The sequence below is a fragment of the Ptychodera flava genome, chromosome 9 (genome assembly GCF_041260155.1).
Source record: "Ptychodera flava strain L36383 chromosome 9, AS_Pfla_20210202, whole genome shotgun sequence".
NCBI lineage: Eukaryota > Metazoa > Hemichordata > Enteropneusta > Ptychoderidae > Ptychodera > Ptychodera flava.
The window spans coordinates 34,462,393-34,479,265 of NC_091936.1; the positions used below are offsets into that span (position 1 = coordinate 34,462,393).

Here is a 16,873-nt window from a genome sequence, read left to right on the forward strand (position 1 = left end):
ACAATTTTATTCATTACTGTATGTGTTACAAATTCTATCTTCTGATGCATAGAGATAAAGCATGATTACGTCTCAAGTTGAATGCAGGACAGCGCGTGGACAGACAAGTGATGACGTCTTACTGCAATTTTCGATTCGCAAGTTTGGCTAATTTTTGCCTAAATTTTCTCGGCAAACACTACTTTTTTCTCGCATTTGCGATTTTGCGAGCAGGCAGCGGAAACACTGCCTGCGTCATTGCGAACACAGGAAGGGCAACGCGCCTTATTTTCAAGCAGGCGATTTATGTTTGTTTTTCAGATTTCGTCCATCGAAAATCCTACCCGCACGCGAACGGCAAACAAAGAATTAATTGTGTGGCACCTAATGTAGAGTGTTTGGATAAAACACATAAGGAAAGTGCTAAATTAGTCATGGAGTTGATCGTTGAGACTAAATAGTGACAGTAGTAGTACTTGGAGCAAACGTTTCTATAGCATTTTTGTTTCTGAACTTGGTCTCACTCGATTCCACACACCAATTTGTAAATATTCAAAACCTTGGAATTGAGGAAGTGCATGTTTACTGAGTGTTCCCATTGTAATAAGCTGTGCAATCAAACATTCTGAACAGCTACACTAACAACTGATATGGTCGCACCTATTTAGACCTAGAACAATGGCAAGAGCGTCCAGGTCTGATCATAGACCTTCCATTTTACCTGCAGGCTGTGAGTGACGATTTTTCAAATCGCCGGCATTGAGTCGATAGCCTGTGATTTCAGCAACAATGACGCAATACAGTTTTCTACAATTATTTTACCTCTCATTTTCCGGTTTCAAAATGTTTATGACAAACAGCCTATAATGTTTATCCAATAAAACACCCTTACTTCATAATATTGACATTTTAATTTCAATAATCTATCTCATCGTCACCACGACTGTGCTCCAGCGAGTTGTTGTCATGGGTATCGTAATGATATATCAATCATCACATGACAAACATCAATAACTGAAAAATGAGCTCGCGACAATTATTTTTTGCTGTAGTATGGACCAGATTTTACAGCGCGATGACAGACTTTACTCTCTGATATGAACGTAAAACACATAATCGATGCATATAGCTTGTTATAAGTTATTATCAATGCTTCTGACCAACGCCTTTTCACACTGCGTAGGGGCTGGGATTGTGGGTTGCATAGAAATGCCAGATCAAGTTGACAGAAGCCAATACAGTGCAGTCTAACCTGCGCGCCTTATCTCTGTTAAAAAAATACGGCTGCACTCAGACACCTTCACATAAAATTGCCCAAATAGCTTCATTCATGATCCTTGTATTTACCCGCGATTTTTTTACAGAATTTATATCGTCTAATATCGAAGCTGGAGTCAGTCCTTGGAAGTCGGGTTTGACCAGAACTGTGAGGTGGTGAAATCTCCGATATATATCGGACATTAACCCGCGATTTGACAAAATCTAGCGAGTATCGTCTAGTATCGAAGCTAGAGTCAGTACTTTGAAGTCAAGTTTGCCAAAACCTGTAATGTGGTGAAATCTTCGATATATACCAGACATATACCCATTTTTTGACAGAATTTATATCGTCTAGTATCGAAGCTAAAGTCAGTCCTTGGAAGTCGGGTTTGACCAAAACTTGCAAGGTCAGAAGGTGGTGAAATCTCCAATATCGGATATTTCCCCCAATTTGACAGAATCTATATCGTTCAGTATTAAAGTAAGAGTCAGTCCTTGGAAGTCGGGCTTGACCAGATCTGTAAGGTGGTGTAATTTCCGATATATATCGGATATTTACCGCGATTTGACAGAACCTAGTATTGTCTGATTTGGATATTAGACTCCCCAAATCGCCGATAACTATATACAGTATCTGGTAAATATCAGTGATTTCACTGACCTTGCGTGCCGAGGAACAGGGCAAGTCATTCTAGTATCGTCTACTATCGATATTAGAGTCCCAAAATTGCCGGTAAACATCGAGTAAATATCGGCGATTTTACAGATCTGGCGTACCGAAGCACAGGGCAAGTCATTCTACTATCGTCTAGTATTGATATTAGAGTCCCAAAATCGCCGATAAATATCGGGTAATTTATCGGAGATTTCACAGATCCGGCGTAAGGAGGCACGGGGCAAGTCTTTCTAGTATCGTCTGGTATCGATATTAGAGTCCCAAAATCGCTGATAAATATCGGGCAAATTTCGGCGATTTCACAGACCGGGCGTGCAATGGCACAAAGCAATTACAGTGACATTCGATCAAGCTGCAGAACAAGGTGTTGTTTTAATGGATATGTATCAGCGATTTTTACGACATTAAGAGCTTGGCTTGATGTGTTCTTGTTTACATTTTTATCAGCTACATGCTCTCAGTTACATAAGACACCAGGGCCACTCCATGCATGTCAGATAGAGAAACAAAAACAAATCACCACACCTTGCAATGTCATGTATCTTTCTTTTTTTACTCGTGACGAACAAGTGAGCATGCATTCAGACACCTACATATAAAATACCCGAACAGCTTCATTTATGATCCTTGACACTCACATATTAGCTGTGCGTAGACCCCAGTAATTGTGCCCTGGCGGGACCTTGTCCCGCTCTTATTCAGTCAATCACAGCAGTCGGCCACCCCTTAAAGCTAGTGGCACACTCCTCTAAGTACTTCTGTGGCAGTATACTTGACAACGTCACCTGGCGTACAAAACCTGGCATCAATGTAGCCTTACACAAGGGGCCGAGATTAGGGTTCGTGGGACTGCTAGCTGAATTAGACAGCGGGCATTGCAGTCTGTCATGTCGTCTTTGACTTTCAAGTGTACAATATAACATTCATCACTGATCGATCTTCTGACTGACGAGGTTTTAAACTACAGCCTTATGAACATTGGGGCGACTTAACCGATCCAAATGCATTTCGCAAACTTGAAAGGGCTCGCACTAAGAAAGATATGAGTAAAATTTCAGTTGAATCTGTGTATTGGTTTTTGAGAAGAAGATTTTAAAGATTAAATTGAGATTTACACAAAATCCAATATGGCGGCTAAATTACCCACTGATAAAATGCCTTTCGCAAACTTAAAAGGACTACCACTAAGGAAAATAAGTGTAAAATTTAGTTCAATCGGTGTATTTGTTCTGGAGGAGAAGATTTTGAAAGATTAAATTGCGATTTCACAAAATTCAATATGGCGGCCAAACCACGTGACCGATCAAAACGCCTTTTGCAAACTTGAAAGAGATCACACTTTAGATGATAGACGTAAAAATTTAGTTCAATCGGTGAATCGGTTCTGGAGAAGAAGATTTTTAAAGATTAAATTGTGATTCTACAAAAACCAATATGGCGGCCAAACCACGTGACCGATCAAAATGTTTTTTGCAAACTTGAAAGAGATCACTGTTAGGATGACATGAGTAAAATTTAAGCTTAATCGGTGTTTTTGTTCTGGAGAAGAAGATTTTTAAGAATTAAATTAGTTTTTTTTGCAAAATCCAATATGGCGGCCAAACCACGTAACCGATCCAAACGCCTTTTGCAAACTTGAAAGAGATCACACTTCAGATGATATATGTAAAATTTTAGTTCAATCGGTGAATCGGTTCTTGAGAAGAAGATTTTTAAAGATTAAATTGTGATTTCACAAAATCCAATATGGCGGCCAAACCACGTGACCGATCAAAATGATTTTTGCAAACTTGAAAGAGATCACTGTAATGATGACATGAGTAAAATTTGAGCTCAATCGGTGTTTTGGTTCTGGAGAAGAAGATTTTTAAAAATTAAATGAGTATTTTAGAATATCCAATATGGCGGCCAAGGTCACGTGACCGCATGCGATTTTATTTGCAAATTCTAAAGACCTTAGGTCATGCTTGCTATACAAAAAATTTCAAATCGACTAGACCCCTACGTCTTCTGGAGAAGCCATCTTTAGGTTTTTGGAAAATCCAATATGGCCGCCAGGTCACGTGACCAATCAAAATTTCAAGGGTCAGGTGCACGAGTACTAATTGGCTCCTATTAGCCCTGCAAGTTTGAGAAGTTTTCGTTCAGCCGTTCGAGAGATCTAGGTGAGCAAAGAAACGGCAGAAGAAGAAGAAGAGGAAGTCAGTAGAACTTGAGCAATAACAATAGGGTCCCAGCCGGTCGGCTTGGGCCCCTAAGAAGAAGAAGAACTCCTATAAAACCAATAGGGCCCAGCCGGTAGGCTTGGGCCCTAATTAAAGCTGCAAGCAGCGTTGGCGGGGCCCAAGCGGATAACATGGTTGAAAGATCTTGCACTAATGATATTATGTGCAAAATTCGATATTGGAAAAGTATGATTTTGAACATCATCTCATAGTTACTGTACGTGTCAGTGGGAATTGCATGTTTTACGTAAAATCCAATATGGCGGCCAAATATGAAGGATGTAGCACTTGTGGTTACTGAGTTATGGACATATACTCATATTTAAGGGCAAAGGTCATCGAGGTCACGTGACATTTTGTCAAAAAAATTGTAATGCTAAGTTATCCCTATATACCAAAAATCAGACCTCTAGCTCTATTGGCTGGCTCAGAATTAGATATGCGCATAATTAATGAGGTACAGGATGTGGTGTCATAAGGTCTCCCATCATACCAAATATGAAGGGTGTAGCACTTGTGGTTACTGAGTTATGGACATATACGTATATTCAAGGTCAAAGGTCATCGACGTCACGTGACATTTTGTCAAAAAAATTGTATTGCTAAGTTATCCCTATATACCAAAAATCAGACCTCTAGCTCTATTGGCTGGCTTAGAATTAGATATGTGCATAATTAATGAGGTACCGGATATGGCACCATAAGGTCTCCCATCATACCAAATATGAAGGGTGTAGCACTTGTGGTTACTTTGTTATGAACATATACGTATATTTAAGGTCAAAGGTCATCGAGGTCACGTGACATTTTGTCAAAAAAATTGTATTGCTAAGTAATCCCTGTATACCAAAAATCAGACCTCTAGCTCTATTGGCTGGCTCAGAATTAGATATGCGCATAATTAATGAGGTACAGGATGTGGTGTCATAAGGTCTCCCATCATACCAAATATGAAGGGTGTAGCACTTGTGGTTACTTAGTTATGGACATACACTCGTATATTCAAGGTCAAAGGTCATCGAGGTCACATGACATTTTGTCAAAAAAATTGTATTGCTAAGTTATGCCTATATACCAAAAATCAGACCTCTAGCTCTATTGGCTTGCCCAGAATTAGATATGTGCATATTTAATGAGGTACCGGATATGGCACCATAAGGTCTCCCATCATACCAAATATGAAGAGTGTAGCACTTGTGGTTACTTAGTATGAACATATACGTATATTTAAGGTCAAAGGTCATTGAGGTCACATGACATTTTGTCAAAAAAATTGTATTGCTAAGTTATGCCTATATACCAAAAATCAGACCTCTAGCTCTATTGGCTTGCCCAGAATTAGATATGTGCATATTTAATGAGGTACCGGATATGGCATCATAAGGTCTCCCATCATACCAAATATGAAGGATGTAGCACTTGTGGTTCCTAAGTTATGGACGTATATGTATATTTGAGGTCAAAGGTCATCGAAGTCATGTGACATTTTGTTAAAAAAATTGTTTTCGTAGTTATCCCTATATACCAAAAATCTGACCTCTTGCTCTATTAGATTGCCCAGAATTAGATATGACTCTTACATAGGCCAGAATAAGCCATTTGTATAGCTTAGCTGCAGAGGTATAGGGGAGGTCAAAGGTCATTGAAAAATCAGAAAAATAATACTTTAAAAATTTTCTTCTCAAAAACTGCCTGGTTAATTTCCTTGAAATTTATTATATAGCATCTAGTAGTATGGCCTATAAAGTTTGCGAAAAGATTTTGGTGTTAGTTCTGGAGAAGAAGTTTTTGAATGATTAAATTGCGATTTTTCGAAAATCAAATGTGGCGGCCAAATCATGTGACCAATCCAAATGTCTTTCGCAAACTTAAAAGAGATCACTCTAAGGATGACATGAGTAAAATTTCAGTTAAATCGGTGTGTTTGTTCTGGAGAAGAAGATTTTTAATGATTAAATTGCGATTTTCGTAAAATCCAAAATGGCGGCCAAATCATGTGACCAATCCAAATGTCTTTCGCAAACTTGAAACAGATCACTCTAAGGATGACATGAGTAAAATTTCAGTTAAATCGGTGTGTTTGTTCTGGAGAAGAAGATTTTTAATGATTAAATTGCGATTTTCGTAAAATCCAAGATGGCGGCCAAATTACGTGACCGATCCAAACGTCTTTCGCAAACTTGAAAGAGATCACTCTAAGGATGACATGAGTAAAATTTCAGTTAAATCGGTGTGTTGGTTCTGGAGAAGAAGATTTTTAATGATTAAATTGCGATTTTCGTAAAATCCAAGATGGCGGCCAAATCACGTGACCGATCCAAACGTCTTTCGCAAACTTGAAAGAGATCACTCTAAGGATGACATGAGTAAAATTTCAGTTTAATCGGTGTGTTGGTTCTGGAGAAGAAGATTTTTAATGATTAAATTGCGATTTTCGTAAAATCCAAGATGGCGGCCAAATCACGTGACCGATCCAAACGTCTTTCGCAAACTTGAAAGAGATCACTCTAAGGATGACATGAGTAAAATTTCAGTTAAATCGGTGTGTTGGTTCTGGAGAAGAAGATTTTTAATGATTAAATTGCGATTTTCGTAAAATCCAAGATGGCGGCCAAATCACGTGACCGATCCAAACGTCTTTCGCAAACTTGAAAGAGATCACACTAAGGATGACATGAGTAAATTTCAGTTAAATCGGTGTGTTGGTTCTGGAGAAGAAGATTTTTAATGATTAAATTGCGATTTTCGTAAAATCCAAGATGGCGGCCAAATCACGTGACCGATCCAAACGTCTTTCGCAAACTTGAAAGAGATCACTCTAAGGATGACATGAGTAAAATTTCAGTTTAATCGATGTGTTGGTTCTGGAGAAGAAGATTTGTAATGATTAAATTGCGATTTTCGTAAAATCCAAGATGGCGGCCAAATCACGTGACCGATCCAAACGTCTTTCGCAAACTTAAAAGAGATCACTCTAAGGATGATATGAGTAAAATTTCAGTTAAATCGGTGTGTTGGTTCTGGAGAAGAAGATTTTTAATGATTAAATTGCGATTTTCGTAAAATCCAAGATGGCGGCCAAATCACGTGACCGATCCAAACGTCTTTCGCAAACTTGAAAGAGATCACACTAAGGATGACATGAGTAAAATTTCAGTTAAATCGGTGTGTTGGTTCTGGAGAAGAAGATTTTTAATGATTAAATTGCGATTTTCGTAAAATCCAAGATGGCGGCCAAATCACGTGACCGATCCAAACGTCTTTCGCAAACTTGAAAGAGATCACACTAAGGATGACATGAGTAAAATTTAAGTTAAATCGGTGTGTTGGTTCTGGAGAAGAAGATTTGTAATGATTAAATTGCGATTTTCGTAAAATCCAAGATGGCGGCCAAATCACGTGACCGATCCAAACGTCTTTCGCAAACTTGAAAGAGATCACTCTAAGGATGACATGAGTAAAATTTCAGCTAAATCTGTATGTTGGTTCTGGAGAAGAAGATTTTTAAAATTAAATCGGTATTTTACGAAAATCCAATATGGCCGCCAGGTCACGTGACCAATCGAAATTTGTATACCCAGGTGCACGAGATCTCATAGGTACCTATTAGCCCTGCAAGTTTCAGAAGTTTGCGGTAAGCGGTGTTTGAGTTCTAGGTCGACAAAAAAAGAGCGGAAGAAGAAGAAGAAGAAGAAGAAGAAGTAGAAGAAAGTTGAACTCCTATAAAACCAATAGGGGCCCAGCCGGTCGGCTTGGGCCCCTAATTAAAGCTGCAAGCAGCGTTGGCGGGGCCCAAGCGGTTAACATGGTTAAAAAATCTTGCACTAATGATATTATGTGCAAAATTCGAGCTTTAAAAAGTAGGATTTTGAACATCATATAATAATTACTACACGTTTCACTTGGAATTTAATATTTTACGGAAAATCCAATATGGCGGCCAAACCACGTGACCGATCCAAACACCTTTCGCAAACTTGTAAGAGATCACACTTAAAATGTTACACATAAAATTTCAGCTCAATGGGTGTGTTTGTTGTGGAGAACAAAATTTTTATAGATTAAATCATGATTTTCCTAAAATCCAATATGGCGGCCAAACTACGTGACCGATCAAGATGCCTTTCGCAAACTTGAAAGAGATCACACTTAAAATGTTACATGTCAAATTTCAGTTGAATCGGTGTGTTGGTTCTGGAGAAGAAGATTTTTAAAGATTAAATCACGATTTCCACAAAATCCAATATGGCGGCCAAACTACGTGACCGATCAAGATGCCTTTCGCAAACTTGAAAGAGATCACACTTAAAATGTTACATGTCAAATTTCAGTTGAATCGGTGTGTTGGTTCTGGAGAAGAAGATTTTCAACAATTAAATCAGATTTTTCGCAAAATCCAATATGGCGGCCAGACCAAGTGACCGATCAAAACGCGTTTCGCAAACTTGAAAGAGATCACACTTTAGATGTTACACATAAAATTTCAGCTCAATGGGTGTGTTTGTTGTGGAGAAGACAATTTTTAAAGATTAAACCATGATTTTCCTAAAATCCAATATGGCGGCCAAACTACGTGACCGATCAAGATGCCTTTCGCAAACTTGAAAGCGATCACACTTAAAATGTTACATGTCAAATTTCAGTTGAATCGGTGTGTTGGTTCTGGAGAAGAAGATTTTTAAAGATTAAATCACGATTTCCGCAAAATCCAATATGGCGGCCAAACCACGTGACCGATCCAAACGCCTTTCGCAAACTTGAAAGAGATCACACTTTAGATGTTATACATAAAATTTCAGCTCAATCGGTGTGTTGGTTGTGGAGAAGAAAATTTTTAAAAATTAAATCATGATTTTCCTAAAATCCAATATGGCGGCCAAACCACGTGACTGATCCAAACGCCTTTCGCAAACATGAAAGAGATCACACTGAAGATGTTACATGTCAAATTTCAGTCGAATCGGTGTTTTGGTTCTGGAGAAGAAGATTTTTAAAGATTAAATCATGATTTTAGCAAAATCCAATATGGCGGCAAAACCACGTGACTGATCAAAACGCCTTTCGCAAACTTGAAAGAGATCACACTTTAGATGTTACATGTGAAATTTCAGTCGAATCGGTGTTTTGGTTCTGGAGAAGAAGATTTTTAAAGATTAAATCACGATTTTCGCAAAATTCAATATGGCGGCCAAACCACGTGACCGATCCAAACGCCTTTCGCAAACTTGAAAGAGATCACACTTAAGATGTTACATGTGAAATTTCAGTTGAATCGGTGTTTTGGTTCTGGAGAAGAAGATTTTTAAAGATTAAATTGATATTTTTCAAAAATCCAATATGGCGGCCAAGGTCACGTGACCGCATGCGATTTTATTAGCAAATTCTTAAGACCTTAGGCCATGCTTGCTATACAAAAAATTTCAAATCGACTAGACCCCTGGGTATTCTGGAAAAGCCATTTTTAGGTTTTTGGAAAATCCAATATGGCCGCCAGGTCACGTGACCAATCGAAATTTGTATACCCAGGTGCACGAGATCTGATAGGTACCTATTAGCCCTGCAAGTTTCAGAAGTTTGCGGTAAGCGGTGTTTGAGTTCTAGGTCGACAAAAAAAGAGCGGAAGAACCAGAAGAAGAATATTGAACTCCAGTAAAAGCAATAGGGGCCCAGCCGGTAGGCTTGGGCCCCTAAAGAAGAAGAAAGTTGAATTCCTATAAAACCAATAGGGGCCCAGCCGGTAGGCTTGGGCCCCTAATTAATGGGTCGAATTGATATGGCTCTCAATATTACTAAGGGAATTCTTGTAAGCTCTGCTGTAATAGCAGCAATTCCAACAGTTCCGGTACTGTTAGCCTTAACACCCATACCTGGTGTCGTTATTGATGTAATACAAGGGAAAACGGGAGTAGCAAAAAGAAGAGAGAAATATAAACATTATTACGTTCAATATAAACAGCTGCTTACACAAATACAAGAAAAAGGCGCAACAACAGAGGCTCCGGGGTCAGAACTTATTCAGAACATATTTCATCAGGCGCTAGAAATACAAAAACAAGAAGGATTTAGTCCGCCGCTGGAGCGATATCTACGATATTATGGTTTGAATGGATATGAAAGTTAGTTCGTACCGATAGGAACTTCGTGTTCAACATCAGCTAGACTCCGCGACCGGCCGGCCGGACTGACAACGGGGGTCCTTTATATAGGCTAGTTTGATGGTGATGACTCACACGGAATTTCCCGTACATGTATAAACATGCTCAGCAGGGAATTTCCCCGCTTAGTTCAGGACAATGCACTGCTGCGCCAGCGTGCGTGAGTTCGTATATAGGTCAGGGTTATACTTTAGTTACATGGATGGTTAATTTTTCCTTCGCTTCATGTAGATAAATGAATAAAATGGGTGTAAAAATTCTTACTTAATCCCAGTTGTCCACGTTTACTTTACTACTGGCGAGGATCGCGTAAATGTATTAACATATTTATGTGATGTGGATACGGAAGCCAGTTATGCAAATAGAAATTTGAAAAGTAAAAATGCTGCAGGTATAGAAGTAATTTGTATAGAATTGTTAAAATATGGTTCCTCCTTTTACTTATACCCTTGCTGAAATTATTTAACAGCCGCATTAGTTACGTCACACTTTCCAGATATCTGGAGTATACGTATAAGCATTATGGCACGCTTATTTAAAAAGGAGATAATATGATCCATCAAATTATAGTTTGAAACTGTGTGTAAGAAAAATTGTTTTGTCAAAATCTAAATACAAGTAATAAATATTTTAGAGGACAGTAATAGTATAGGCAATAATCAAAGAGAACTTAATTGCAATGCTGAGCAACTTGGTCTATGATCAGGCAAAATTATCCGACGTTCGCTCATGAATCTATTTTTTTCTCCTAATACACTGCAGTTATATCTAAGCTGAACACATTTTAAATGATGTAACCATTTCTAGGATTATACAGAGCCTCGGGCGTTTTAGAAAAAGTACACAGAAATAGAAAGTGTTATTTTATACTTACTGTGGCGCTCTGGCACTCAGTGTTCGAAAGCCCTTTAATTGAAATGAAATGAAGTATTCTTTGGCTGCCTTGAAAATTTCTTGTTCCTCAATTGACTGTGATACAGAGCCCCAACCACTGAATATATCCTGCTCGTCCCCTGTGAAGCATATCATATTTATTGAATTTATGTTGACAGTTTTGAAAACATTATTTTATTTTGCAGTCTTTGAAAAATGGATGAATATCGTTGACCATGTGTACTGGTTTCTAAACGATAAAAGCAATGCAGCTGAAAGCAAGAGTTCAAACTGATGCTTCCCAGAATTTATCAAGAGCGAATGCTACAAAACAACGAATTATACAAGAATCTGGTTGACCGAGTTCATAATGCCACTACAGCGCCCTCTTATTTGAGTCAGAAAAGCCACGATTCTGTTCAAATGTGATTTGATGGGACTCACACATCATCAGGGTTGGTATCCTTGCCATCATACAAGACTGTTCAGGTTGTCGCCATTGACTGATGTACATCTCAAAGTATTTCCGCCGAGCATCGTTGCGAAGACCACTGACGTCATAATCGTCTAAACCGCTCATGCGACGCTCCTGGCATATATTTATAAGAGAGAGAGAGAGAGAGAGAGAGAGAGAGAGAGATGTTCGCAATTGAGATATCCATCACAGATAGTGAAGTTATGTAATAGTCTAAATTCGTATATTTTGACGACTTGCTTTTAATCTTAAGCTCGTCTTGAGTTGAACAGGTCGAGCCTCTATCATCGTTCGTTTGGTCACGGTCCCTCCACGGAAGGACCGTGGTTTGGTCTGTCTGTCTTACATCTTTAAAGTTCAAAATAACTTTGAAACATACAACGAAAATAACTGAAAAATTCAGATTCTGCAACGACAAAAATTGACTGAAACCCACCTCCAATAGTTCTTGCACAATGACGTCAGCATTGACGTTGTTTCCACCCAACAGCAGTAAATGAAATGGTTTCTCCTTGTGGGCATTTCGCATGTGTATCCACATCACATTGCTGTTATCTTCAAATTTTACCTTTCCACTTTTTCTGCGGGCCTCTGCCTCTGTGTCCGGAGCAGAGAATGTAGCGAAGGCAACACGTGGGTACGTATTGAACGCTGGGATGTGGCATGAAAACGAGCGATGGTCTGGTAACGTGTACTTGCAAATAAAGTTCTGAAAGGAAGGAACATCGAAGAAAGACGAAATAATAAAAATTTCGTTTAAGGTAGTATGTGCCTCAAAAGTGAAAGATTTAACTTTTACTCAAACTTTCCTGAATGAAACTTTCAATCGTTCTCTTACCTAATCAACAATAAAAATCAGGGGTCACCGTGCAAATTTTTGGACTAGCGATGCAAATTACTCAACATTTTGCGATATTTGAAATTCAAAATGGCCATCATTCCTGTGTTAACTCTAAGGGTAAAAATACGCTTTTGGATTTTCGAAAAACTAAGACGGTGAATTTATTTCTTTTTCCAAGAGCTTTAAAATGAGCCCTCACAAGTGGTAGATCAGAAAAGAATTGTAGAAATTTGAGAGTCCGAATATATGTCCCCGAGGCGCGATAGGGAAATAAATCTCGAATGGTTGGTTCTTCCAATCATTTACCTGGTTTCTATCACGTGGTACCTCCCAATCGTACCGCCATAGTTTGTACCTTCCACAGAGTGCAATGGGCCTGGTCAATGTGTTGGTGCGACCGCTGCCAATTGCTGTACATATGAGAATTAAAAACAGTAAACATTCATTAACTTTGTATTTGAGGTCAAACATGACACACGGCTAAGACCGAGTACGTGATAAAATACAAGACAGATTGTATTTCACTATTTGATATTCGAGCGGGGACCTACACAATCGTTGAAGCCCTCCTGTTCTGCCATACAACATCACTGCTGTGATCACTGCAGTATTGACGACATTTACAAACAATATTTGTAAAGTATGACATATTGCAAGGTGCGCAGTACCATATGACTTCAATCCTTGACGAGCCGATAGAAAAGGGTGAATAGATAGATCTACTGGAGCTGGATATGGCTTTGTTTTTATTTTCAAATTGTTCGACGTCGTATATTTTCTCTATTCTCAGTTTTTATCGTGTGTTTGCCAGGAGAGTTGGGCAGATGACATTGGTCGGTAGGACTGAGTGATAATTGCCTCTGCAACTCACTTTGTGTTCCATCAGTCGTGGTGACAGTGAATTCCAAGGAATCTAGGTGAGCTTCCAGACCTTCAGATACCAATAAACAACTTAGCTGATAACGTCCGTATTCCGACGTCCCGCGAAAACCTAATATTGGTCCCATTACGAAACGATTTGGCAAAAACTGTGAGAATAAAAGAAGGAATACAAACCAATAAATGTCGAATATGAAAACACATCACGTTGAGGGCGTGAGTTCACGTTTTCGAGAAAGTTGTTTTTCAATTTATAAAACCAACGTTTCGGCAGTGCACAGACTGCCTTCCCTAGGCTTTAAAAATGGCTAAAGACAAACAAAAACTTATGAAAATGGTAAAAAAAGTAAAATATATTTTAGATAAAACTCATTGAAAGGTGTCGAAAGTAAGTCGCTAGTCAAAAACCATGACACTCGAAAAATGGCACAGTAAAATTTTGACGCTGAAATAAATGAGAAAGGTATTAACAAAGAGAAGTTAATGAAATTAGTTACAGTATATTAAGATTGCTTGAGAGGGAACAAAATCTCATTCTTGAAGATGTAAACTCTGGTCGAGTACACTTATCCTCTACTAGTACCATATTTGTCATGTTTTTTTCTGTGTTCCCATCTTTCCGTGAAAGAACATCCGAAATGTATTCGGGTAATGTGGGTTCGAGTGTGGGTGACTTTTCATTCCTCGAGTTCATACAGTGATTAATAATTTCAACTTAAAAACGTTTCTTTGGCTTTGTATCGTTTAAATGGGTGATCCTCATGACCAAAGACCGATTTTTTGACTTGGCAGAGCGTTGTTGAATCCTTAAGTAAGGGTCACTATAGGCAGGAAGGTTATATATATATATATATATATATATATATATATATATATATATATATATATATATATATATATATATATATATATATATATATATATATATATATATATATATATATATATCAACTGAAAGATTGACATTTTGAAATAAAGTTTACTTACCGAGTCTTCAATTTTCAGGAACCTCTCCGCTGTCAGGGTCATTGACCCGTGATGCCAGTACCCATAGGTACCTGGTCCGTTGAAGAAGAGAATTGTCCTCTTGGAATCTTCAACCGACACGCTTCCGATCAACCAACCATCAACAAACCGTGAATTGTCAAAACCTGTCAACAAAATGAAATCACAGACAAAGTTAAAAGGAAATGATTTGCAACGTCACATGGTACAACGTTTACTCAGGTTGTAGGGCATCCATGTACTGTTGCAGTCTTTGATAAGCCAAACCGATTTCAAAGATTGGAGATTGGAGAACTTGGTCATTTGTCAGGACAAACCCATCAAAACTACGAGCAGGTTGCATGAGATGTTTTAAATTGTCCATTTAAAGTAAAATATGTTACTGACACGTTTTGTTCCTGAAACGACCCTTTGAGAAATTCTTCGTGGACGTACCAGTTGCAGCTGGAACATGCTTCGGAAACTTTGGTTCTGACGAAAATGATAAACACACCTTGAAATATTCTAGTTTTGAAGCTTGCGTTTTGATTTTGTTGTGCTTGTTCCAAGAGTTGGAAACGAAATTGTCAGTAAAGATCAACTTAGAAGGTCAAAGTAGGCAGTATTTAATACGGCTATAATTTCATCAAAATTAAAGTTATATTTTGACAGAGTTTTAATGTCTTAGTGGAGGTGTCCTGTCCATGGTTCACAAAAGCTTTTTTCGTCTCTGAAATTTGTGCAAAATCGTAGACACCCGAAAGGAGCTTACGTACCTATTTCAATTTTCTGCACAGCGTTCAGGTTAAAGAAGCGAGGAACTTTAATACGGAATGTCTGCTTGCCGTCATCGTCATCGTCCCTATCTTGAAGTCTTTTCGGCCTAGTCACGGAAAACAAGTCGGTAGAATCTGGTTCCTTCTCCCAGGGTCGGAACAGTGGGGAATCCTCCCAACCGTACTTGTACTAGAAAAAACGGTGTGAATAATGTACAAGTTCACATTCCGTTAGGTAAATTTTCAGTTTCTGATTAAAGCCTTGATACGCGAGTATGGCAGGCTGTTACAGGTATTGATTCCCCGTAAAATCCACATGAGTTCGAGTTAAAAATACTAGCATTTTGAGGTAAACGCAAAATTTGCCTGCTTAAATAATTTTAAATTATTTTCTTATCCACTATATGAATTACGTTTTTGAGCGACAGCACAATCGCTAGTGAAAGATTTTCAAAGGTTCTCTCAGAGTTACCGGGGTCTTGTGTGAGATGACGGTATGCAATGGAATGTGTTGAAAATGAATTTAAATCTATTGGTGTGATAATCTCAATTAAAGTTAAGGGGATTAATTTGCCCTGTGTTAACACATAGCGGAGCACTTCACTGTCTATGGCTGAAATCTCCATGAAATATAAACTGACCTTAACTATTGTTTTCGTCACCACGCCCATGATTCGCGTTTCTTACGCCACGCCCGGCTAACAATACCTTCCATGGTTCACTGACCACGCAACTAATACTCAGCAGTTAGGATTTTTTGTACATCGTTTTTTCGTTGGACGAAAATCATATTTAAGTGATTATCTGTAAGGTTGAATATTCCCCACTCACAAAAACTGCAACCTAAGCATGACATGAGAACTGACCTTCAAAGGAACGGGTTTGCTGTTGATGCCATCTCCGATAAACTTGATGAAAAGCTTAGCGTTCTTGCTGGTGTAGACACTGTGTAGCGTCGTGATGGTTACTTTTAATTTCGGCATATCAGGCGACCCTTCGTAAGAGTACTTAATTCCAAACTTCTTAAAGGGTACAAGAACTTCTCCTTGACGTTCTTGGCGTTGGTGTACCTGTCCTGAACGCCTGTAACCATGCACACAGACAGTTGAGTATTTCGGAATTTCACAACTGCAGATCAATGTAGTACTGTCAGCGATCATAAACAAACTGGGTGTTTACAATGAATCTCAGAGTACAAGATACGTCTGCGATGTAAAGTGCTCTTACCTCAATTCTTCGGTGTGTAATGAAATGCAGGGCCTTCAGTATTAAGAGTGAGAAAATGACTAACTCAAGCGAATTAGACAGGAAAAAATCTTGACACTTGAGACGGGGCTGAAGCACACGTATAGTTTGTAGAAGTTTGAATATGTATTTACATTCATATAGCTGGTGAATAAAGACTGTGGAATCACTCAATTGTATGTATAGACTCCTGTAAAGCCCGTCTGAATGGCACGTTGAACTAATGACACCCATATATATAACCTGTACGATTTGTATTGTCATTGAAGTCGTTCGATCACTTACGTGTCATAGAAAGGTTGAAAGACGGGGAAAGACCTCAAAGAAGGGATGATAGTGCTGTATTTATGCATTTAACCTAGACTATTGAAGTCCACTTTCATTGCCAATGTTCGGAAATTCGCAATACTGGAAACGACTCTACCAAATATTTATAAATATACGGACCGATCCACCTGCAGTTGTAGGCGCTATTCGCTTTACCTTTACTCGCAAAACACTTTCT

The 16,873-nt window shown here is 38.6% G+C and overlaps 1 protein-coding gene across 2 annotated transcripts in view; it reads right to left on the reverse strand.

Annotated features, from left to right (window-relative positions):
• Window positions 1-16,577, reverse strand: part of LOC139140795 (uncharacterized) — a 48,605-nt gene extending 32,028 nt beyond the window's left edge. Inside the window, exons 1-9 of one of the 2 annotated variants that reach the window (XR_011554066.1) lie at window positions 16,351-16,577; window positions 15,990-16,206; window positions 15,124-15,313; window positions 14,351-14,514; window positions 13,356-13,512; window positions 12,791-12,894; window positions 12,080-12,352; window positions 11,613-11,757; window positions 11,170-11,308 (exon numbers count right to left, since the gene is read on the reverse strand). Coding sequence is in view for 1 of the 2 variants with exons in the window: in XM_070710214.1 (XP_070566315.1) it covers window positions 11,170-11,308; window positions 11,613-11,757; window positions 12,080-12,352; window positions 12,791-12,894; window positions 13,356-13,512; window positions 14,351-14,514; window positions 15,124-15,313; window positions 15,990-16,106 (1,289 nt within the window). In the remaining variant the exon portion in view is untranslated. The remainder of the gene's footprint in view (window positions 1-11,169; window positions 11,309-11,612; window positions 11,758-12,079; window positions 12,353-12,790; window positions 12,895-13,355; window positions 13,513-14,350; window positions 14,515-15,123; window positions 15,314-15,989; window positions 16,207-16,350) is intronic. The other variant, XM_070710214.1, reaches the window with a different exon arrangement.
• Between the last annotated feature and the right edge of the window lie 296 nt (window positions 16,578-16,873).